The sequence below is a fragment of the Gossypium hirsutum genome, chromosome A06 (assembly GCF_007990345.1).
Source record: "Gossypium hirsutum isolate 1008001.06 chromosome A06, Gossypium_hirsutum_v2.1, whole genome shotgun sequence".
NCBI classification, from domain to species: domain Eukaryota; kingdom Viridiplantae; phylum Streptophyta; class Magnoliopsida; order Malvales; family Malvaceae; genus Gossypium; species Gossypium hirsutum.
Window position 1 is genome coordinate 2,815,580 of NC_053429.1, and position 26,562 is coordinate 2,842,141.

The 26,562-nt window shown below is 30.7% G+C and overlaps 1 protein-coding gene across 1 annotated transcript; it reads left to right on the forward strand.

The window, feature by feature from the left end:
- Positions 1–20,382: 20,382 nt before the first annotated feature.
- Positions 20,383–24,286, forward strand: LOC107930619 (AP2-like ethylene-responsive transcription factor ANT). The gene is made up of 8 exons (XM_016862293.2): positions 20,383–21,432; positions 21,519–22,113; positions 22,204–22,286; positions 22,467–22,475; positions 22,562–22,650; positions 22,736–22,860; positions 22,964–23,040; positions 23,307–24,286. Exons 1-8 carry the CDS (start codon positions 21,117–21,119, stop codon positions 23,921–23,923), a joined length of 1,911 nt encoding a protein of 636 aa, XP_016717782.1. The 5' UTR covers positions 20,383–21,116; the 3' UTR covers positions 23,924–24,286.
- The last annotated feature ends 2,276 nt before the right edge of the window (positions 24,287–26,562 follow it).

Consider the following 26,562-nt stretch of genomic DNA (forward strand, 5'->3'; position numbering starts at 1 on the left):
TTGGCTCTTGTTGTGGATCTTTCATTAGATTTTGTTTGGATTTTGTGTGTTCTCACGTGATTCTCATAACTCCCTTTCCCCACATTTAAGTCTCAAAGTCTCAGCTACACAACCTCTTCCTCAGACAGGGTTTTAGCAGCACTAGTTCAATAAGTTAAACCATTAGTAAATGCATGAATTTCTCCAATTATCCTTGGGATTTTGGTTTGTCTCTAGAAGGGTTTTCTTTTTTTCCCTAATGATCCTACATGGACGAACAACAACCAAGCAAAAAGCTCAAAGCTGGAAGCAGCCTGTCTTCCATATCTTGTTCTTGTTTTAAACATTTTGGTCAAATTATGTTTTGGTCATTCTACTATATTTAAATTGTGGGTTCAGTCCTTTGGTCTCTACTCTTACAATTTGATTCGAATCCAAATAGTTAACTACTCCTTTTTAACTGCTAATATGAAATTTTCTTAAGAACCCATGTCAACATTAACATTTTAAACGGATGACAATTATTTGATCTAATTCATCGTAATTTACCAAATATTTTCAAATGCTACTTGGCTTGCCTTGTCTTGTCTTTGAGTCCGCAGTAATATTCTCTATGCATTATCTCTATTCTATAGGAACTAAGCTGAGGGAAAACTCATGTTTATTGCATTTTATTGTTTCTAATTGATGGTTGCTTTAGAACAAATCTTTGCCCATGGATTTTGCTGAAAGCTGGTTCTGCAGAGAATTAGAACCACATGATTTGGTTATGATTATTACTTAGTACATCTATTTTAGTAACTTGATATTATAATTGTGGTCTTTTATTTCTTTGACTAATTGGGTTTTATGTTTTGATAAATTTTTAGTTTTCTTTTTATTTTTTATCATAACTTTTCAAAAAGTTAAAAGTTTTTGAAAAGTCATATGGGATCAAATTACTCTCTTTATTATTAAATTAATTAATTTAATCTATTTAATAATAGAGAAATTAATTTAATTAAATTTCTTTATATCACCTTTAAAAAAACATTTAACTATCGATTTTTTTATACCTTGAGTGGTAAAAAGTGTAACGTCTTTTAAAATTTCAGATTCAAATCTTATGACAATAGAAAACACTTATTAAAAAACTTTAACCTCACTCTTTATTTAAAAATTTGACTCAAAATTTAATATAACTATCGAATACAAAAACACTTTTTATTTAAAAATTTGACTCGAAATTTAATATAACTATCGAATACAAATAGATATAGGAGTTTAATTGTTTCCTCAGTTTCAAATTCTATGTCACAAAGTCCATATTGTCCTTTGGAAACACAATAAAAAATGGACTGACTCCCACTGAGGATAAAAACATTTTCTAATGCAAACTGTTTTCTACTGTTTTTGTCTTTTGAAACAGTGATTTCTTTTTCTCTTTTTTTTTCCCCTTTTACTGCAGATTGTAAGGTCCACATCTCTGACTAAAATACAAACCCTGCATGCATATTCAACAATGGGACAAAATTGGTTCCTCTTATTGTTTGCTTTTTTTGTTGATTGTTTCCCTTAAATATATATACATATATTTATATATTACATTACATTTACAATTTTCTCAACCATTTCACTTAAATTAAGCCTTTGATAATGGAGAAGATTAACATGTGTTTCTTCTAGTTGTCTACTGTTCAATAATGGACTTCAATATATGCCTGTATAATTGTGTTGCAGTCAAATATTTGCTTATTTCTTCCATTTCACTATATATATATATAGTTACTAGATCACAGTTACTGTTCAAAGTACTGCAAATAGTGAAGAACAATATAGATTGCAAATATAGGTTTTGGCTTTTGCTTCTCCATTTTTTTTTCTATTTTCCTAGCAGATTGGTATTTGTTCCACAGCTATACCTATTGCATATTTAAATACGCAATACAAACCACCAAAAAAACTTTTTTAATACATTAAGGGTAAATTACACCTATAGTTATTAAAATATTAATAAATTAACGTTTTAGTCACTTAACTTCAGAAAGTTACATAGTTATCGAACTATTCAAAAGTTTTTATTTGAGTTATTGATATGTTAAAATTGCTGATGTATAACCTTTGTTTCTATTGCCACACCAATCAAAAGTTCTCATTCCACTTTTTTTCTGTAGTTTTTTTTATGAAACAACTTTATTGTCACGAATCTGCAAACCAAAATCCAAACCATTTTCTTATTCGATCCCTAGCACTGGTCGTCAAATCAAATTGGATCAAGGTTTGTTCTCCTCACCAAATTGTCATTTAGAGCTCGCTAGTCAAACTTTAAAAGAAAAATTTAACAACTTAGTGACTTAAATAAAAATTTTTAAATAATTCAATAACTATTTTGTAATTTTTTTAAAATTGAATGGCTTTGAGTGTAGTTTACCGGAACAGCAACTACCAACAACCCTAGCACAATTGCTTCTCACTGAAAAGGTTGGTGGAAAATGAAAGAGAATTTATAAGAGAGAGTGGAGGCAGCTCTTTGCCAAAGGGCCCAAAGCCATTCATTAATTCATCAACGTTTACACAAAAAAATAAAAAATAAAAAAAAAGTTCAGTGCTTTATATATTTTTTTCATGGCGATGTGTGGGTGTTGATGTATTCACTCATGATTGCAATATAATCAAAAGAATCAATCACTCATCTTTCCCTCCCACCTCTGTGCTCACAACTCAAACAACTCAGTCTTTCATTGAAGGGTTTCAAACCAAAATGATTTACATTTGAATATCTGTCTCCATGATTACCCCTTCTTCATGCACATCTCCCATGCATGAAAATATCCCCCACTTTCTCTTTGCTGCTTTTTATTTTTTATTTTTTAAAAATTAACCTTAGTAAATAACAAACCTAGATAAAATTAAATGAAACAAAATAAAATTGAATTAGAGGTTGGACCAATTGATTCACGAATCGTTTTGAACAGTTGATTGAGCCGATTAAATCGATAGTTAAATTAAGTTTTTTATTTTTATTTTTTAAAAATAATTTATTTAATTAAGCTAGACAAACTGATTGACCAGTAAACTATCAATCTAATTTCTAAAAATCTTGATTTTTTTCATACTAATTTTTCAACCCACAAACTAAAATTTCAAAAATTTACTTGAAATGCATAAAATTCATTGCTACTATCCAACTCAAAGCTTTAAAAAGATAAAAGAGTTGCTTTGCTTTTCTTTAGCCACTCCAAGAAATTCAAAAGGAAAGGTTGACCATCAAAAAGGGGAAAAAAAAGTAACCCATTAATTAAAATTCAGCAACAAGAAAACCCTAAAGTTGATGGATAATTTTGTTTAATTTTGCCTAATTCATGATAAGTATAACATCATTGACCTTAATTAAAAGACTACTACTATAGCTTGTGCAATTAAGGAAATGGTTTGGTATCAATGACGAAAACACATTCTATTTCATAAAAACTTTGGAGGTTTGGCAAATATATCATAGAAGTCCCTGTATTTTATTTTAGATTACATTTTAATTTTCTTACTGAAAAAGTATGTAAATTGATTCTTATATATTAGATGAAGTAAAATGGTTCCTCTATTAAAATTATGTTGTTAAATGCCTATTTTATGTGTTATACATATGTGATATAATAATAAATTTAGTCCTCAACATTTATATCTTTATTTAATTTGGTCTTACTATTTTATTTGGAGCGAATTGGCTCTAACATTTTATTATTGATGTAGCATTATTTTGTTTTATATATCACATCAATAAATAATTTAAAAACATAAAAAATATTAAAACAATGTAAAAATAATAAAAGAAATTATAAAGGATTTTCACATTTTAAATAAAAAAAATTTAAATATTTAAAAGGAATTTTTAATATTTTAGAAGTTTAAATATTTAAATTTTTCCAAAAATCATATAATTTTTTTTTTCTATTCAAGTCCAATCCAACTAAAAGTAGAAGAAGAATTTTATGTTCATATAAGAAAAAAAGTTGTCCTAATTTCTACTTAAAAAGATAAAATTTTAACAATTTTAAATTACATGAAGACAAATATAGTGGAATTTACGTACTTTAGTTCCACAAATCCAAAGTTTAAACTACTAGCTGTGTAAATATTAAGTGTTTTCACCTTCTGAAGTACCGCTTGGTTTATACGTCCAATTTGGGAAGCAGAAATGTGTGGCTGTCTATGAACCACCACCATTTTCTCCTAAACAAGCTTCAAAGGAAGCCATGCCACTTGATCCTTTAATTATTACATGGACAAATGCAACAATTTCATAAATTTCCAAGCAAACTCACAAGCTTAGTGGAATAACTACAGTACTTATGTTGAGTCTTATCTTGATTGGCATGGGTTTTATTGTCAATGCAAGAGGATATGAGATCGAATCTACTTAAGTGCATTATATTCTTATTTATGGGTTGGGGTGAGACTATAAATAATTCTAGATATTGTATCAAAAAGAGCAGATATAATTAGAACATATAATGAGATTGTTAAAACAAATACAGTACCTTATACGATAATTATAAAATTTAAAAAGAATAATAAAATCTTAAAGATTTAAAAAATTCATAATTTTTGGAAAAAATTAAAATTCTTTTGCAATTTTTTAAAATAGATATTTTTATTGAATTTTGAAAAACTTTTATAATTTTTTGAATTTTTATTTTTTTAAATTTTGAGATTTTTACATAATTTTTGAGTTGTAATGTTTACTTTATGATTTTTTTAATAATTTTTAAATTAGTTACTAATATGATATACAAATTAAAATAATGTCATACCAACAATGAAAGAAAAAGGGTCAATTTGCTCCAAATAAAAGAGTCGAGGTCAAACTGAATAAAAGTGTAAAGATCAATGGATAAATTTGTTATTATACCTTATATATAAAACACCAAAACTAGCATTTAGTGGCACAGTTTTAACGGAGGGAGCATTTTGCTCATTCATTTAATGTACATGGACTAGTCTACTTATTTTTCTGTAGAATGACCAAAATGCAATCTGAAGTATAGTTTAAGGATTGTTATAGCACTTTTACCTACTTAATTTGCAAGTTATTGTTTGTTGGGTAAACTACACTAGCAGCCACCCAACTATTGGTGAGTTTATTTTTGGTCACCCAATTACAAAAGCTTATAAAATGGTCACCTAACTATTTGATTTACTTTTTTTGGTCGCCAAGTGTTAAATGACTAACATAAAGTTGACATAGTAGTTTTTAAATTCGGCATGGTAATAACCTTTAACCCTCAACATTTATACATTGTGCCAACTTAGTCTTTAATCTAAAAAATTAAACCCTTAAATTTAAATATTGTGTAATTTGAACCTTTTTTCAATTTTGCTTTTCTTTATGACCCTTTTCAACATTATCTCTACGTTTAATTCAATAAAAAAAATGAACAACAACAATAAATAAAAAACCCAAAAATTGAAAAAAGAATAGCAAATTCAATTGCTTGTTCTCGAAGGAATAGTCAAACATTGTTTTATCTTTCTTATTTGCATCTTACGGGCCATCTGATATGCTTATTTGGGGTCATTTGCCATAGGGTTGCTACTTTACAAAGTTCAATTATAGTTGGCTTTTGTTTAGGTCTATTGGTTTGAGGCTTCACCGATTCTTTTAATGGGCTATATGGAAACTTAAAACTCTTCCAAAAATTAGGTTGTTTGCTTGGTAAGTCGGCGATGCTCTGTTGCCTACAGCTATCAAGATTGCCTTAACCACGTTTATAAATGATGCCAATTGTAGTTTATGTAGGAGCCTACTGAATCTATCTTACAAGCGCTAGATGATTATCGGGTATCTCATCACACCCTTATTTTAGTCGGTATTCATAATGCTCATCTTAATAATGAGTCAACTTATGGAATTGATCGGCTTGAGAAAACTATGCAGTTTTTTGATAATGAGGCCTTTACATGCTTATTAGTGTTGCTTTGGAATTTATGGAATGAACGTAATAATGTTGTGATACACGATGTTTTCTCATCCCTTTAGCTTATACTATCTCTGGCAAGAAAGTTACATGCAGATTTTAGGCTCCATAATTTTATTTGTCATCCATTACTATCACACCAGCCAAGATTTATACGTTGGGTACTACCCCCAGGAGGATATTGAAGGTTAATGTTGATGTTTCATTTATCTCCAACAATAATTGGGTGAGTGTTGGGGTGATGGTGCGAGACGAGGATGGGATGGTGCATGGGGGTCTAGCAAGTTATGTGCTTGATTATGATGATCCAGCTTGGGAGGAGATTCGGGCCACTACTTCTGTAACAGCTCGTTTTCAGTGAAATCAGAATAGTGGTTTTGGGACTACAAATCCGAGTCAGAAAGAAAATTTATTTTAATATTATTCCATGGTCTGCATTATGATAGGAAAGACGTTTGTAAATTTCGATAAGAAAGTTTTACTGATTTCATGTTTAATTATAGAAAGGACCAAATTGTATAAAATGCAAAAGTTGAGTTCTAGTAGTATAGGTAATAAATAGCTATGGAATTTAGATATTGAGGTCCTTATATGGCAATTAGACCATTAAATGGAGTTAGTAGGTAATTATAATAACTCATCCATGGAAATTCAAGAAAAGAAAATGACTAAATTGGAAATTGAAATAATTAAAGATGATAAAAATCTAATATCATCTTATTTCATCATCTTCCCCAATTTACTTTTATGGAAACCCTAGCTAATAGAGAAGACATTAAGCAAGCTTAATTAGATCCGGGAAGATCAAATAAAGAGTTAGATCGAGGAAAAGAAAAAGTATCAGATTAGTAGATTTCCGCATACGAGCAAGTGACGAGGTAAGTTCATGTAACTAAATCATGTATATTAATATGTTTGAATTGAAAGTTGTATATGTGTGAATTGTATAAATGTCTTATCTTATGTATGAAATTGATCACATGTCCGATAATGCCCGATAAGTAATAAGTCCCGTTTGAATAAATGAAACTCGATGGATACAATATTTCTCGTATTGGTTGTGATCCTGCATATGTTACGAACACAACATAACTCGAAAGAGCATCCTGTTATAAGCCCTTTCGAGTTTCCCGTTACATGGTTCCTATGAGCATCTCGATCTGTATTAATCCTACATGTATTGCGGACATACCGCAGCTCTTTGTGAGAGTCCTGTTATGTAATCGGTATGGATCCTACATATAATGTGAACATACCACAACTCTTTATGAGCGTCCCGATATAGACTCTTTATGAGTTTCCTGATGTGGCCCGCTTGAACTTCCTGTTATATGGCTATCTGAAGCTCCCTAATAATAACTCTTTGGAGTTACCTGTTAAGCTCAATGAGCTTCCTGTTTTAAACTCTTATGAATTTTCTGTTATAGCTCGGATAAGCTTCCTGTTATATGGCTTACATGAGCTTCCTATTATATGGCTTGAGAGAGTGCTTCCTAATTATGTGCCCTAATGGGTACCCCTGAATATAAGTTGACGGATTACTGTTTTGTACACTTCTAGTGTACTACATATGTATCCATCAATATTTCAAATAAATTCAACAAGTAAGGTTCTGTCATGGTTAAACTGAGCTTAAGATGATTTGTCATGGAAATGCACATGTTATATGAAAATATGATATGAAAAGCATATGTATATGAAAGTTATTACATGATTAGTCATCCTTGATTCTTGATGTTTACATGTAATACATGACTAACAAATTTCTTGAGATTATATGTGATTAGGAAAATTGTCAAATTTATTTGGATGAATTTTGTATGATTATCTTAAATGTAAATAATTGGTAAGTTCATTTTCCGTTATATGAACTTACTAAGCATAATATACTTACTCTGTTTTACTTCCTCTGTTTTATAGTACTCGGAAGCTCGTGAAGGTTGAAACTTAGTCGGAGACACATCATACTATCCCTTGGACTTCTTGGTATATAAAGAAAGCTAACTTTTGGTATAATGGCATATATAAGCTAAGTTAAGCATAAAGAATAAATATTTTGGTTGGAACTAGCCATTGGAATGGCTTGTAATAGTTATATTTTGAAGTAAATATATATAATTATGTGTAGCTTTATCATGCTTGGTATGTGTTTAAAATGGTTAAGTAATGCAAAGCATATCATTATAGTGATGGTTAAATTGAGTTAGCACATTAAGTCCAATATACATATAGGCGATATTTCGTTATACTTAATACATGGATTTGGCTTGATTTGAATGGTTTGAATTGGTTGGTGAACATGTTTAAGTGTTTTTGTAGGTGGAAGGCAATTTGGGTGAGAAATAAGGCTTGAAAATGACCTTATTTTGTCCACACGGGCAAAGACACAGATGTGTGTGACACAAGGCCATGCGCACGGGCGTGTGGTTTGGCCGTGTGTCCCTTGCATCTTAAAATTTGAGAAATAGAATGCTTCGAATTGCTCACACAGGTAGAGACATGGACGTATGTCTTAGTCGTGTGTGTCACACGGCCTAACACATGGGCGTGTGACATGGCCGTATAATCCTTTCACCTAATTTTTTAAAATTAAATTGTCCACACGGCCTAGGACACGGGCGTGTGACTGGCCGTGTGACCCAAGTTAGAGAGTTATACAGGCATGGACACGAGTTGGGACACGACCGTGTGCTTCACATCGAATGCCCACAATGCCTGGGACACGGGCATGTCACTTGGCTGTGTGCCCCCTGCACCTAAGAAAATTTTGAGATTTTGCAAAAAAAATTCTTGGAGTGCTCGATTTAGTCCCGACTTGTTTCAAAGCATAAATTGGGTCTCGAGGGCCCATTCAATGGACATTATGATTGGATATGTTTGATTTTGGTTATGAATAGTAAATGATATGTGTAAACTTTTTTTAAATCTGTAAACTCCAGTAATGCTCCGTAACTCTGTTCTGGTGACGGATATGGGTTAGGGGTATTACAACTTCTGGGTTGAAATTGGCATAATCTTCAAGCTTCTGTAACATTGTACTTGAAAGTGATTGTGCAATTGTGATAAATAAGTTAGAATTTGATTTGTTAGAATTTTCTATTTTAGGCCATTTTTTAAATGAGGCCAGAGCTTTGTTTGGTTTGTTTATATTTAAGTTTCATTGCTATACAATAGGATGGTAGATTTCCTTAGTCATTTTGGTTTGGATTGTGAGCATGAGCTCTCGTTTAGCTTGGATTATCTACCCTCTATACATTTGCTTATACTGAATGATATTTCTTAGTTGAATGAATTGCCTTTTATGGCCTTTTATAATTAAAAAAAAACAAATCCAATTGCTTGAAAATAAAAATACTCGTTTCGTTAATTCAACCCAATTGTCAATCTAACAACTTAAAAAAAAATTAACCTTTGATTTTCTTCATCAATGGTTGTTAGCTCAAGCTAACAAAAAAGCAAATTAATTATCATTAAGAGATATCAAGTTCTTAGTCATTTGAAGTATAAGGAAAACAATGTATACGAGGATTGTCTAGTTTAATAATAAATAAAATTTAATATATATTTGTTTTTATTTCTAATTTACACATTGTGTATTAAATTATAGGATAAACTACACCATTTGTAATAAACTATGGGTAAGTCTTCGTTTTGGTTAGTTAACTTTAAAAAGTTACAATTTGGTCACTAAACTAATCTAAAGTTTTCATTCAACTTGTAACACCCCAAACTCGGCCTAGGCGTTATGGCTGAATCTGACGAAGCCATATGGAATGGGATTTGAAATTGAGTTTGTCGAGTTGAAACCGTTCCAATTAATTAGCATTTATCTTAATTCTGAGTAAATTACACGTTCTTTATTTATGTCTAAAATAGTATCTTTTTAGCGAAAACTCTGAAAACGTTTATTTTTAGAAAACCATTTGTGTTGAAAGAAAATGTTGTTTTAAGCAAAATCAAGTTTTTACTGTTCTAGTTGTACTAAAACCGTAAAGCAGTTAAAAGTCCAAAGTTTAAAACCGAAACAGTCCAAAGTCCAAAAATTTACACAACAAATACCCAAAATAACATAAATTCAAAAATTGAGTCAAAGTAGTACAAAACAATGATAGTCACCGTCGAGTCCTCCGCTGCACTGATCTATCTAAAATTGGGGATTACCTGTATAGATTAACAGAAAAATGGTGAGTTTTCGCAAATTCAGTGTGTAATCTCCACAAAAAATATGCATACAAATACACATCAGAATATAGTCAAAGATAGTCTGGACCTGAGCTCATTACAGATTCAGTTTGGGCATTAGCCCAATCAGATACAATTTTAGATATAAATCAGGGGCTGGACCCATCTCAGATACAATATGCAATAATAGAAATCAGAATCCTACCCACCAGCCTCTACACACCATCTTCGTCCATCCCTACCCATGTAGGGATTAAATCAACCAACCTATCCCTACACACCATGCTGTACCGAAATACGGCACATAATCAGAAATTTACAGCGGAGCTGCCAGGTAACAGACTTAATAGCCTTTCAGACACTTCTTCAAATATCATCAATAACCTACCCCAATGCAATGCAACATACAAAAGATGTCATGCTATTATGCAATTTCAATCTATACATTCATATCAACACACATGCTCAGTTCAGATATCATACAGACAGTTCACTCAATAGGGGTCTAAGTAATGTTTACCGACCCTATAGTAGGTTTACAGTTGACTTTGGTAACCTGTGCAACCTTAAGCAGCATTTCAGAAACCACACGCCCGTGTGGCCTACACAGCCTAAATCAGTATAGCCCATGTGTCACACACAACCTACCTAGCCATCACACGACTGTGTCATACGCGCACAACCTGGCTCGTCAGTCGCACGCTCGTGTTCCGTTACACGGCCTACCATACGGGAGACCACACACCCGTGTGGTCTCGACAGCAAGCTTTTTCGACTTTTCGCTGAACCTCATTTTCTGCATTTCGGGTACACACTTAGTAACGTCTTGGTGCAAAAACACTCCCGAGATAACCATTACCTAATAATTGATAGAACCAAACCCAGAATCAGCCTTAAGATTTGATTAAACCAAAATTCGAAACTTACCAACTCAAATTAAGCATTTAACACTTACCCCCAAAACTCCGAATGGCTCGATTACGAGACAACACGATGAGACCTCCGCTCCTCCGGATTCGCTGTGGTCAAAACATAAGTTCCCTATTAACAAATGATTCCACAGGCTTCAAACCAGTTAAGCAAAATATTACCTATCCGATTGAAAAGAAAATACTTCCACTTACCAACTATCACAGCCACATGTTGAATAAGAGAAGGCAACACAGAAAAGAGATCAATAAGAAAAATGAAGACGAATGAGGAACAAAATTTGGCAGAGATGGGGAAAATGGCATTAGAATTTTGGAAGAAGAGAAAAGCCAAAATTTTCGAGAAAAAAATAAAATAATATTTGATAACTCCTACCCATATCCCTCAAATATCTCCCACAATCCCACTAACCAACTACTACCCAGAAACTATCTCCAGCACAACTCTACACGAAAATTGAGCAAAAAGAACTCCTTTTGTCCACGCTAAGATTCGAACACAAAACCTTCAACAATCTAACACTCCATTCCACCACTAGACCAGCAAGCTAATTTTAATATGATACCACAAATATTTAAACTTAAACCTACTGAACAAGGTTATGGCTTATATCAGAAAAATAGCAAATTTTGCCAAATGAAAGGCTTGAACTTGGGACCTTTCACACACACTTAGAATATTTAACCACTAAAGCAAATACACAATTGTGTTAAAAATTTACAAAAGTAGAAAACAAATTTTTGGGGCGTGACACAAGTCATTGGACTATTCAAAAGCTTTTACTCAAGTTATTGGGTTGTTAAGTTTTATTCCAAAGTTCCACTAGCGATCTCCAAACGATGATTCAGTGATTGATTTGGTGGATCAATACACATCAATGAGTAGAAGAACATACCCTAAATCTAATTCAATCTGACGATCAGTTTTGGAAATCAGGGAAAAGATCTTTGAAATTTGGCTAATTGATTCGTGAATTCCAAAACTGTTTCTTAAAAAAAATTGAACTGTAGAAGAGAATGGCAAAGAGAGATTTCAATTGGTGCATGAGGTGCGAATAGAGAAAGCCTTATAGCATCGATTTTAATAACCCAATGATTTAAATAAAAACTTTTGAATAGTTCAGTGACCAATTGTAACTTTTTTAGTTAATTGACCAAAATAAAAACTTAGCCATAATTTAGCAGCTAGTGGTGTAGTTTACCCTAAATTATATTTTTAGAAGGAAAAAATAGGATAAATTTAGGTCATGTGTAAACATTGAATTTTAATTTTTTTTTAAATTTAAGACTAAATTAACACGAGGTGTAAACATTGGGAGCTAAATTTTTTATAAGCCAATTTTAAAAGTTGCCACATCATTTTTACATTAACCATTTAACATCGGGTAACTAAAAAGTAACCGTCAAATAATTAGGAGACCGTTTTATAACTTTTCATAGTTGAGTAATAAAAAAAACTTAATAATAATTGGGTGGCTACCAATATAATTCACCCTTATTTGTTTTAGTTACAAGTATTAATTTAAATTTTTGTATAAATAATACAGAATTTTCAAATGTGAAATACCAAAGGAATGCATGTATCCCTTGAGGAAATGAAAAGCATGTATCTAATTTTGTACTATAATTTTATTAAAATATTTTTTAAGGAAATTTCATTATTATATTATTTATTAAAAATGTATTTTTTAAGGATTATTTTGATACTCATGAGTGTTGAGGTCTACAATATTTTAATATTCGTGTGGAATTTATGTCAATTAATGTAGAGTAAAAGTGTTATAAATACCATACTCCTATTTTTTTTTCACACAAAACCTTAAAATTTTTAATCTCTTTTACTTTAACCTTGATTCCCTTGCTTTTACTGTATTTATTGAGGTTGCATAATGAACACATAAAATTACTCAAGATATCAATAAAATTTGTTAGCATTAAATTTAGTCACAATTATTTTTTTTATAAAATTTTGTTTAAACTATAGTAAAGTAATTTCCACAATTATTATTAGGCTTAATATAGAAATTTGAAGCCCCTTATGGTATGATTTTTAATGCACTAGATGACCAAATCAAAGACCATTTACAGAGGGCTCGTTTATATATAAAATCTAAAACGATCCACTTCGGTACAGTGTTAAAGTTGTTTGCTAAAAGATGGACGTCTAAGACACATGCTTTCCATTTTTCATAGGGTGAAGTGATAATAACACTGAAAGGTGTAACTCTAATAATGAACCTTTTAGTAAATGGAAAAGCAATAATAGGAGAAAGTATATAGATTTATTCTTGTTACTCCATAATTTTTTAGGCGCAATTCTTGAGGAATACAATGATTTCGAAGGGTGCCATGTTAACTTCACATGGTTGAAAAAATTGATCAATCTCCTCGAATATGAGTGTTGAACAAATCGATCGATGTACAAGGCTTACATACTCTACATGATAGAAGGAATGTTGTTAGCAAACAAATATGGCAATACAATATATTGCATGTATTAGTAGTTTGATTTAGTCGAGACATTTAGTTGAAGGTTTACAGTTTTGGTATTCCTCTACAAGGCACATTGTAGGGTGACTCAAAATTTCATCAATTAAATAAACGATTGATGTTTATTTCTAGAAACACGGGCATGGAAATGGTGTTTTTAAAGAGATTATTAAATTTAAGAAATTATCATTTTCTTTGTCCAAAAGAGTTGTGGATTGATTATATAGGCTACCAGATGAATCAATTACAAATTAAAATCAAGTTGTGGGAAAATTCTTAGTTAAGTCATTCTCTTGAGATAAGACAGTTAAATCGTAGAATGGCATCACTAGTTCCTAGCAGTATAATAAGAAAAATTTACATGAGATGTGAGAATGGTTCAAGGACATGCAAGAAAAAATGTCCTCGCCATCAAGTTCCAGAATAACTTGTTAATGCAAACATCTTACACTAGGATAAATGAATCAATTAGAGATAATATGGATGAAGTGGTTAATGGAGCACTATTGAGTAAGTCACCTGAAGAACTTTTATGATAATTAAAGACACGACAGAAAATAATTTGCAATGGGTTTCAAGTAAAATAGTTGCGAGCTAAAAGAAAACTGTTGGAATAGTAGAGATTAATGTGTTGATAGCCTTCATTGCCAAAATGGCTACTTTGAAACGATATTTGCATGAGAAAATTGGGGTTAACAAAAGTAGATTGTCTATGCTATTTATGAATAGTGTGGAGATAATCATAATTCTTGGCAGTGCACAACTGAGACATAATTGGTCAGATGTGTTGGAAATCTGGGATGATAACAACCTAACCTATTTGTGAACACCTAAAATTCAAGATTAAGAGATCATCAAAATTTTGGTTAGGGTACTAATCAAGGCAATATTTCTCAAGTTATACCATTTAGATCACCAAGTTTCCCTTGGAACCAACATTAAAGGTAACAACCATAACAACCACGAGTAGTAGAGAAAACATTTGTCACTACAAAACCTTTTTAACAATTTATACATATAACTAATGTTGGATTGAAGGATTTAGAAACTCGAATGGCTCAACTAGATTAGGCAATCCATAATAGGCTACATGGAGTACTAAAATCAAATACTCAACCCCTTTCAAAACTAATAGTCCCAAAAATTTGGGTACGCAATTCAAATTCCTCCTACATTTGCGAGGCTTTCCTTAGAGAGCTAATCTACCACGTAGTAATGATTTAAGTCATACAACTCACCACGTAGTAACCTCATACTCATACACAAATCTAGATCACTCACCACTAATACTTTCTCCCTGAAATTTAGTTATGAATCAAGTGACTCAGTTGAGTTTACTTACAAAATGCACTCTAAACAAGTTCCTTAGTAAACAAATGATAAGTTCTAACTCCCTTGTAGGTAGTAATAAGTACAAGACTATCATATATAGGAGTTTTAAGCTTGCTATGATACATACAAATTATAATAAAAGTTTCTCACAAGTAACCTTACATAAAGGACCACAATTATCTTAATAAATACTAAGGTAAGTGCTGAGATCTTTAAAATATCTTCAAGTCATCACGGTCTGAACTAGATAAAATAGGGAACTCGAATTGCATTGAAACATTTGGATCCGATCATTTTGAGATTTGATTTCGCATAAGTTAACATAAAAAATGGGCCTAAGCAACTTCCACAATATCAACAAGATAGGTTTTGTCTCAATAGATTGCCAACTCAAATAAGGCAAGTTATGGTCTAATTCTGTCACACTTCAAGTTGCAACAACTATTATAGCTAGAACCATAAATTCTCCAACATACAAGTTTGCCTACTTGGGGAGGTTGGGCAACTTTGGTACACTATTGTAGATTTCTTCATTCGTTAGGTTGGGTAGCTTAGGCATGTGCTTTCCTAGGTTTCCTTTAGTAGCTCGTAGATGCTCATCATTCTCTAAAGATGTTGTATGGCTTAATAAGATATGATAGTTTGTTTACATTTTACTAGTTATTGTAAGCATTTGTTGGTATGAAAATTTCATTTATTCTCAACATTCACAACTTTATATTAAATAAAAGTGACCCAAAAGTTGATCCATTTGCTAAGAATATTATTCCAATAATGATTACTTCATAATGCAAATCAAACTCATTAAGTTTATCGATGTTTTATTGAATCTGATGGAATGTGTTAGATGATCTTGAACTATTGTAAAACTCAATTGATATGATACCACTTAACAATATAAAAACATATAAACGTCGTACTTATTTTAGACATGAAATTGTGTGTGAAGGTTTTTGTAGTAGAACCACCATAACATTATCAACCTAGCAAGGCATTTGCACATAGCTTAAGCATTTGATGTAAATATAGTTAAATTCATTGTTAGTGATAATTATATGAATTAAATGTGAAAATACCAACAATTTATTAGATCTTTTGCATATTTATCTATTTTTATTGTAACCAAGTCAAGTCATTTGTATGAGTTGTATAGTCTAAACTACTAAAGCTTTATTTGTTAGAATATTAAATGTAAGTATTGTTTTCATATATTATTAGTGTAATAAGTTCTATAACACAATATATTAAGCATGCTTATATTTTTACCTTATAAGAAGAAATATATGTGGTGCGAAAATGATGGGCACTAATGAAAATAACTCATATCATTATTACGCTTATAGAAGTTGAAAGCAACCATTTATTTCATTCACATCCATTTGTGCACCTTATGAAAAATCTTAGGAAGGCAAAAGTTCTAACTATCTTCAAACTATATGTTTTTAGTAGTTTTGAAGTCCACTAATAATTGGAGATATATGTTATGAGTTAAATTGCTAACCTTATCTGGCATCAACATTTCTGCAATCATTTGAATAGTGAAAGCTCTAACATTTTGAGTGATTTGAAATGGTATTATATCTTGTGGGAGTTCATCGTATTGTCTCTACAACCATGTAAATTTCACTAGTTTCCTGTCCACAGCTGATTTCTCCACAGGGTTTGTGCTTAGCAATTCAACGAGTTATTTCAAAAGCATAAATTACTTCTCATTTACAGTGTCAGCATTGACTGGATATGTATAAGCCCATTTTTGATCTCCAGCGTTTGTCAAGAATAGGAACAAACTTTAACACTAAGTTCAAGTTGGTCATTTGACTAATGATATAGAAACTAGCATCCGTTAAGTGATTGTTGATTTTCACATCTGGCAAGCCTAGCTTCTTATTTTTCCTAACCATGAAACACTCTCTCTTGATCCATTGTGGTGTGTGCGCGCACGTATGTGTGTGCTTTGCAATATTAAAATGGAGGAGGTTATTTTAATATTTTTAATTTCAAGTTTAGAAGTAATTTTAGAAGTAAATTAGATTATATGTATATTGTAATATCTTGGGCTTGAAAAAGGAAAGGTTAGAATTTTCTATTAGTCTTTATACTTTGTGAAAGTTGTGACGTTAGTCTTTGTACTATAATTTGATCACTTATAGTCAATGTACTTTTCAAATTTTAAAATTTTAGTCCTCACCAAACAATCATTATTAATTCATTAAGTTGAGTTCTGGTATTTTCAAAATATGATGCACAAAAAAATATTAATATATATGTAATGTCATGTCAGCTTGTTGTTTCTACATAATACTCACTAAAAATTCAATTAATGGATGAACAACATTTATTTGCATCAATATTGAAATTTTAAAATTAAAAAAAAAAGTTCTTATAATGATCCAATTAGATAATATGGACCAAACCTACAATTATATGTATAGTAAAATACCAATAATTGAGTTTAACCAAACAAATTTAGCTACTATTGTTGGGGCCAGGACTAAATTTTCAAAAATTAAAATAATATAAATACTAAAATTGACGGATTCAAAAAGTATAAAAACTAAATTTACAACTTTTACAAAGTATAAGAACAATAGCAGGATTTACCAAAAAAAAAAACATAGGAGATGTAGTATTTATAGGATTTTGGACTAAGTTCTTTTAAGAGTACAATCTACAAAATCATTTTTAGATGAAAGAAAGGATTAGAGTTTCATTAGAAATGTAGAACATTAGTTAAAGTTTTATTATTATTTAATTTAATATTTTAATAAAAAATGGGGTCCCTTTGCTCATCATTTCAGGAATATTTCAAGTTGATTAGAGTCCCACATCTCACTTTTGGTCTGAAGCAGGTATTGACTATCAATTTTCTTCAATAAAAAATTAAAAAAAGATTTTAATTAAATTTATAATAAATTAAAATCCTTTCATAAATATTTTTATTTGCTCCTTTTTACCTATAAAACGTGTTCATTATTAAGTCATTAATTAAGTTTCAAAATAAAAGATAAACGTAAAATGGCATTAACATGAGATAATATTAATATAATATATAACAGTTGAATATAATTTTAATAAAAAATAAAATAACACTTAACTCGATTAATATGAAAACTATTATTAATATAGAAAGACATGAGGTCAAGTCTTATTTATGAATTAAAAAGAGATTATGAGTAATTTTAAGTATTATATAAAAAAATATTATCAAAATTTATAATAATATTTATTTAAATTTTCTTTTATTTATTTTTACTCGGAAGACAAACTAATTTTCTTATCTCTTGCTCGTTGATAAAATAAAATAAAATAAATTATGTAATTAAAAAATAAAAATAAAAGTTGGTGTTTCCCTGTCACCCTAGCATCACCGCCAAGTTCATTACTGTCAGATGAATAAAGCACAAATTCAGCAGAGGTCACGTCAGAGGACCCACTCAAATACACCTTTCATTTATCAAAATAAAAGATCTTACGGCGGGTGGTAGGCTGTGACCTATTAGTGGTCACAGTTAGAAATATCCAAATATATTTGAGACTTCTAAATGTTAATAGTAATTTGGGTTAAGTATGAATACGTTTTTGATTATTAATCCGATAGTGCTTTATAATAATTAATTTTAATTATATTTGTTTGGATTTTTTTAACTTACATACCTTATATTAGAATATATATAATTTATAATTTAATTTAATGATAATTAAAATTTTTATAAATAAATAATTTTTTATGGTTTTAATTAAAAATGATTGAAATGAGTTAATAGATTTTATTAAACCTTAAAAGAGATATAAATGAGTAATTACATGAGATAAATGAATTTTTCATTAAATTTTAGGGGTTTAAGTATTTTTCCCTATTTAATAATTTGACATAATTTAATGTTATTACTATCGCTAATATTAAGTATGCTTTAATTTAATATATTTTTTTTTGGTGAATTATAAGAGGAGGGTAAAGTCACAACAATAACGTGACTAACGCAACTTAAATTCAGGTCGCACCTAGAACGATGAACATCTTTACTATCTCATAGAATTCATCTTAATTCTTCTACTATTAAAAGTAATACATTGGTGTTTAAACTTTTGAAAAGTTGACATTTTAATTATGACACGAAAATTTTATTGTTACTAAAATAGTATGGCTTAATAGTGATTAGCGAAACCTTAAATTAAATTAAAATACTAAACAACAATTTTAAAAAATAAAAAGAGATAAAAAAAACTGATTTTACTTTTACTTCCATATTATTTTAGATTCTATTTGTTTTTGGTACATAATTGGGGTGTTTAAATTATTTACAATTTAGTCTACATTAATCACCATTAAATCACGCCATTTCACTTGTTATTAATTATTTTAATTTAATTTAATGTCACATTAGTTATTGTTAAAATGAATTCAAAGTCTAAAACTACAAACTATAAATTATGTCATTTAAATGATGAAACTATTATTATAAAAAAAAAATTATACTTATTCTTCATTTAGAAAATATTTTCAGCTTAATCTCAAGACTTTAGACTATTTTATTTAATTTCAAATTAAAATTTCTTTTAATAATTTAGGTTAAAACATAACATTACTTAAAATTTCAACTTATTTAAACAAAATATATTCCTCTTTTTTTTTCAATTTCGATGGTAAGTAAATTGATTTCTTTTAAAAAAATTAGAGTAATTTAATTCATGTTAATTTCAAAAGTGAGTAACTAAAGGACAATCAATTACGATATTAATATTTTTTTGTCAATTGTACATAATTTTAATTGGTATAATAACAAATTTAGCATTCAAAGTTTATACATTCTGATAAATTTTCCTAATTTAAGAAATTTAGCCTGCAACATTTGTGTAATTGTGTAAATATTGAGGCTAAATTTGTAGATCTTTTTAGAATTAAGACCAATTTGACAAAATATATAAATATCAACAACTAAATTTATTATTATACCAATAAAAATTATGTACAATTGACAGAAGACAATAATGTCTGTGATTAAATATCCTTAGTTGCTAACTTAAAAAATTCACCATATTAGATTGCTTTGTTTTTTTTGAAAGGAATCAATTTGCTCAATTTAGAAATCGATAGAGATTGGAGAGATGTTTTTACCAAATATTTTTAAATGAAAGTTGGGAACGAATATATCATCTTAGGGTGAAAGTATTTTAGAGACTTTTATATTAAGAGTCAAAATATATTTTACCTATCTATTTATATTAGATTAAAGAGTAAATTAATAATTTTATTAAAATTTTTATCTATTTTAACTATTAAAAATTAATTTTTATATATCAATATAAGCTATACATACATCACTGTTAATATCTAATTATTTCACCGTTCATGCCATTTTTAAACAATATGAATAAGAAAAATAATTAATATAAAAGACAATGTGTACTAAGATTAGATTATTATTACAGAGCTGGGTGATAGTTTTACCATTATTTAATAAGTTACGAAAGAAAAGGAAAAACATATATAGATTTTAAATTGGATCCTCTTTTGAATTTGCAGGTTGTTTACAGTACTGTGAACATGAAGTGACTGGATAGACAGTGTCCTGCACGTCAAATCTATCACCCCCCTCTGTGAACTGTAAAATATTAAAGCAAAATCCCAGACCCCTCTCCTCTCTCCTCTATCTCACTTCCCTCCTCTAATATTTTAAAGCTTCTCTCATTAAGTTTATAATTAAATTATTTCTGGGTTTTTCTTGTTTTTTCATTAAAAAAAACTGAAGCAAACAACGTTTTTGGGTTTCTTCTGTTTGTTTCTGGGTTTTTTGTAGGGTTTATTAAGAGTGTGTGTGTGTGGTGTTGTGTTTTGAAAAAACAAAAAACAAAAAGAAAACAAAGGTAAGGGGACGTGGTCGTCTTTCTCATATATATATATACACAGATCCCTATGGAATAAAAGGGACACCCCACCCTCTTCTCTTCCAACATTGCTTTGCTTGAAATTTTAGTTCCTTTTGTTTAGTTTTAAAAGAGAGACAAAGTGAGAGAAGGAAAGAGAAGGGATTCAATTTTAAAAAATGTGAGTTTTTCTTTTCTGTTTACTAGACAACAAAAGACCCAAGTTTTCTCAGATGGGGAAACAAGCAAAAACAGATTTGGGGTATGATTAGTTTTTTTTTTTAAATTTCACCTTCAATGATTGAGTTTTGCTTTGCAGCTTGGGGGGTTGTAAATATATATAAGTGATATATAAGTGTGTGAAAGAAAGAAAAAAGTTAGAAATAAGATGAAGACTATGAGTGACAATGGCAGTGGTAGTAATAATAACTGTTTGGGGTTTTCCCTTTCACCTCATATGAAAATGGAGGTAACTAATGATCCTCATCACCGTCATGATCATCATCATCATTTTCATCATCATAGTCAAGCTTCAGCGGCTGGTACTGCTGTTAATGTTGTTCCTACAAGCTTCTATGGTTCTGGTATTTGTTTTGGTGTTGGTGAAAGTGAAGGCTTTCATGCTCCTCCTTTATCTGTTATGCCTCTTAAATCAGACGGTTCTCTTTGTATCATGGAAGCTCTCAGTAGATCACAATCTGAAGGTATATATCTTCATTTTTCTGTGTTTTCTTTTGGCATTTTCAGATTGTTTTGTACTTTATATTAAAACCCTTTTTTTTATATCAAGGGATTGTACCAACTTCATCTCCAAAACTAGAGGACTTTCTAGGTGGTGTAACAATGGAAACTCATCAATATGGAAGCCATGAAAGGGAAACAATGGCTTTAAGCTTAGATAGTATGTACTATCAACAAAATGCAGACCATGAAACCAACTTTGCTGTTCAAACACATCCATACTATTCAGGTCTGGCTTTACAAGGCATGTATCAATCACCATCGTTGGAAGAAGAAGCTAAGGATGGTCAACTTGCAGACTGTGATACAATGCCATGTTTTAAAAATTGGGTAGCTAGGCAACAGTACTCCACTCATAGTTCACTTGAACAACAAATGACAACTAGTATAGATGATGATGGAGCAGGTTCAGTACCTGCAATAGGTTGTGGGGATTTACAGTCATTAAGCTTATCAATGAGTCCTGGTTCTCATTCAAGTTGTGTTACAGCTCAAAGACAGATCTCACCTACTGCCACTACTGAATGTGTGGCCATTGAAACAAAGAAGAGGGGGCCTGGTAAAGTGAGTCAAAAGCAAACTGTTCATAGGAAGTCCATTGACACATTTGGACAAAGAACATCTCAGTATAGAGGTGTTACAAGGTCTGTTCATTCATGTTCTTGTTTTTCCACAGTTTGTTTACTGTTTTTTCTCACATTATTATATTTTGAAATGTATTTTTTTCCCACCAGACATAGATGGACAGGTAGATATGAAGCTCATCTATGGGATAACAGTTGCAAGAAAGAAGGGCAAACAAGGAAAGGAAGGCAAGGTTAGTGTCCTCAAAAGCAAAAAGCCAAAAAATACAGTATCCATTTGGAAGTATTCCTTCTTTTGACTGCAATTCATGGTCCATCTGTCTTTAATGACCTGACTTGTGTTCATTAATTCCTTGTTGTCATGTTGGTGCTTCTCATGGATGCCATTTCGATCAACTCATGCAAATTTTCAGTTTATCTTGGTAAGCTTTATCTTTAATCAGTACTGAAATTAATAAATCTTGTTTTAAATCTTTGTTAATCTCTAGTTTTTCAAATGAATCCTCAGGGGGTTATGACATGGAAGAGAAAGCTGCTAGAGCTTATGATCTTGCTGCTCTTAAATATTGGGGTCCCTCCACTCATATAAATTTCCCAGTAAGGCAACAACTTTTGTTTGATCTTTTTAACAAAGAATACCATATGATTAATTGAGATTCTATTGATTTTGGGTCTTTTCCAGCTTGAAAATTATAGAGAAGAATTAGAGGAAATGAAGAACATGAACCGCCAAGAATATGTTGCTCATCTAAGAAGGAAAAGTAGTGGATTTTCTAGAGGGGCTTCAATTTACAGAGGAGTAACAAGGTTAGTATATTGAAACTCATCAACCCTTTTTTTTATATTATTTTTGTAAGATTTCATATATTGATTCTTTTATATATGCATGTATATATATGTATATATATAGACATCATCAGCATGGAAGATGGCAAGCTCGCATTGGAAGAGTTGCAGGAAACAAGGATCTTTATCTTGGAACATTTAGTAAGTTCTTTTTATTTGAATCTCTTGCATGACCTAAAGAACTTTTTAAAGTGTTTATTTTTATGGCATATATAGTGGTATGCTTTTTTGTAAGGCTGATATGATGACAGTTTGCTTTAAAAACTGTACAATATTCTGATTTCAGTCTCAATGAACTTTTTTAAAGGCTGTTTTTTTTAGGCACCCAAGAGGGGGAAAAATTCTTAATCAAAAGCTTGATTTTTTTATTTATTTTTTGTTTATTAATGGTTCAATCTTCATTTTAGGCACTCAAGAGGAAGCAGCTGAAGCATATGATATTGCTGCTATAAAGTTTCGAGGTGTTAATGCGGTGACCAACTTCGACATTACAAGATATGATGTTGAAAGGATTATGGCCAGTAGTACCCTACTTGCCGGTGAGCTAGCTAGGCGAAACAAAGAGATGGATTCTAACAATGATACTATCGAAACCAACGGAGAGACCATTCAACATGGCCATGTTTCACAGCAACAACTGACTGTTTGTGCTGCTGAGTCTCTTGAACCGAAGACTACAAATACCGGAAACTATCGAAACCCAAGTTTCTCCATGGCTTTACAAGATCTAATTGGAGTTGATTTAGTGAGTTCTACACAAGCAATGGTGGATGAATCGTGTAAGCTAGGGACTCGCTATTCCAACCCATTGTCGTTGGTAACCAGCGTAAGCAACTCAAGAGATGGTAGCCCTGATAAAACAGGCTCGACAATGGTTTTCGCGAAACCACCCTTGGCATCTAAGTTCATTACTCCTACTAATGGTGTTAATTGGTTCCCATCATCAACAGCAACTCAGCTAAGGCCAGCTACTGCCATTTCAATGGCTCACTTACCCCTTTTTGCTGCTTGGAATGACACTTAGAAACCCCTTTTTTTTTTACTCCTATTACTGAAAGAAACACATGAAAGTTTTGCATGAAGAAAACCAGTGGGAGTTAGTGGAAAAAAGGCAAAGTCTTGATTATGTCTACTAAAAGTGCAGTTAATGGGAGGGAATTTGGGATCAATGAAAAGACAATGGTGGGGGACCTAATTGTAGGAAACTTTTTTTCCTTTTTTTTTTCTCAAGCTGTAATCTTTTGGCTTCATATTAGAATATGAAGATTTTACAAAATGGAGGGAAAGTATGGGATTAAGTTGATATGGGGGCCTTAATGATTATATTCCACGAAATGATGTAATTCAATGTTTCAATGGTTGTTATATAATTGAATCTACTTTTCTACTTTTTTTTATTCATAGTTGCTGCCAAGTACAAAACCAGCTCAATGTTTCCCAATAATGCAAAAAGTTGAGCTTATTTTTGAACACTAAGTCTTTGCATTAACACCATTATGTCAATAAAGAGTGCAAGATATTCTCAAAAGGAAACACCATAGCAAAGCTTCATATTATAAGATTTAATGCTCATAATTAGTTATGACTTTGTCTGCAAGTAAATTATTATTTGAGGTCTGAAATTTACAATTTTTATCACATCGGATATAATTTTTTTTGTTTAAATTTTGAACTTGACAATTATTTTCACGTTAAAACTTGAATTAGAAGATTGTTTTTACCTTGAGACTTAAATTTGTTTTGTCGTCTTTGAACTTGGCAATTATTTTCATATTGGGGCCTGGTTTTCAATGACTAACTTGAAAAAAAAGTTCAAGCTCTAACATGGGAATAATTGTCAAGTTTAAGACTTAACTTAGATAAAAAAATTTAAGGTCCCAATTTGAGAATATTTACTAAATTTAGGGTCTAATTTGGATAAAAAAAATTCAAGCCTCGATGTAGGAATAGTTGCCAAGTTTAGACTCTAAAAATTGATTTATATTAAGTATGTAAAGGTGCTTTAACTTTTTCTTCTTAATTCCATATGATGTAAACTAAAGATTTATAAAAAGGGATCCCATATCTTGGTGTGGACTATGGAAAAAGAGATGATGGCATGGAATGTGCCTAAATTGAGAGATTTATATCATATCCCACATTTTCTGCTACTTTGTTTGCATGTCTGAGGTGGATAGCAATCTTAAAATTTTAGATTTGTTAAAAGAATTTTGATAGGTTGACAATGAGGAATATGTGCCGTAAAAGCTGGATTTTTGAAGAACTCTATCCACATTTATTATTTTAACTACTAAAAGTTTATAGTTCAGACAACATGCAAGAAATTATCCACTTCAAACTGTCGTTAACTTGTTCCAATCTATCTATTTACACTTATATGATAAAAAAGAAATCATCAATTCATTTGATAAAAAAGGGAAAATTATTAGGTAGGTCCTTTAATCTTGTAGGACAGGGTCCCATTATCCAATAATATTATGTTATGTAAGGGTTTTTTTTTTTGTACACATAAACCTTCTTTGTAGTTTGACTCAAATTTATCCCATGTCTTCATTCATTGCCAAATTCCACTTAAAGAAGGTGATAAGCCAAAAACATATGAAGATGAATCTTGTTGAGACAAGTTTTGGACGTAGTGACTCAAGTAATGCCCATTGCACTTAGCACTGAGTAAATCATATAACTTGACTTACTTATTGGCATATTTGATCAAAATATCTTAGTTATTTGCTTGTATGTTTTTATCAATTTTGTACAACCAATCTCGTGATTCTAATCAGAGAAGATCAAATAGGATTATTTTTAATGAATTTTAATGTGATCTATCATATATAGAGATATGTAATCCAATTTGTCTCAATTCTTTGTATCCTTATATTGAGGGTATTTGATTTGATGAGATTTAAGATGTTATAATTGATGCCGATAATGACGATAGAATGATCGCGAAGCAATAAGAAAAGGAAAAATAAGAACACAGGATTTTACGTGAAAAACCCTTTCGGAAAATACCACGGGCAAGGGAGGAGAAATTCACTTATGTTCAAAACCAAATGATACAAGAGAAAAATCGATTACATCTATTTAAGGGTTGAAAAATTTTGTTCTAATCAAAGTTAAGTAGAAGAAGAATAATTCTATACAGATTTAACTTGTGCCACTGTATTTATATCTTCAACAAGTGACGGGATTCGAGTGACACAATCTCTAACATGTGCAAATCAGGATGGATTAAAGGTTATTTTGTGAAGCTGGATTTACGCTCAAAATATGAAAGCCTTATTTAACCTTGAAAGAGGTAATTGTGGCGGCAATTATGAGAGCAATGACAATCTTTTGCAACAAAATCTTTGGGCTGTGAATTGTGCTAATATTGTGGAATATGATAGTCCATCTATGAAGAATAGTTCATTTGAAGCAACATATCTTAAAGATTGAATCAGATCGAGTCAAGCAATCAAATCCATTGAAATATAAGATTGAATCGTGATTGCATTGAAGACTTATCTCAAATTATTCTACTTTATCTTGGACTTTATTATTATATTGTATATGTTATTTATGTTGCAATTTTATAGGAGAGTTTATTATAATTGATCTAATATTTTATCAAGTCTCATAACTCTTATATATTTTAAGAGACTTGTAGAGATTTTGTATCGA

Excerpts from the sequence above, each read along its gene's own strand:
- LOC107930619 (XM_016862293.2), top strand. The coding sequence starts at position 21,117 with ATGAAGACTATGAGTGACAATGGCAGTGGTAGTAATAATAACTGTTTG. Across the intron at positions 22,114-22,203 it reads CAGTATAGAGGTGTTACAAG|ACATAGATGGACAGGTAGAT; the intron begins GTCTGTTCATTC and ends TTTTCCCACCAG. Across the intron at positions 22,651-22,735 it reads CCACTCATATAAATTTCCCA|CTTGAAAATTATAGAGAAGA; the intron begins GTAAGGCAACAA and ends GGTCTTTTCCAG.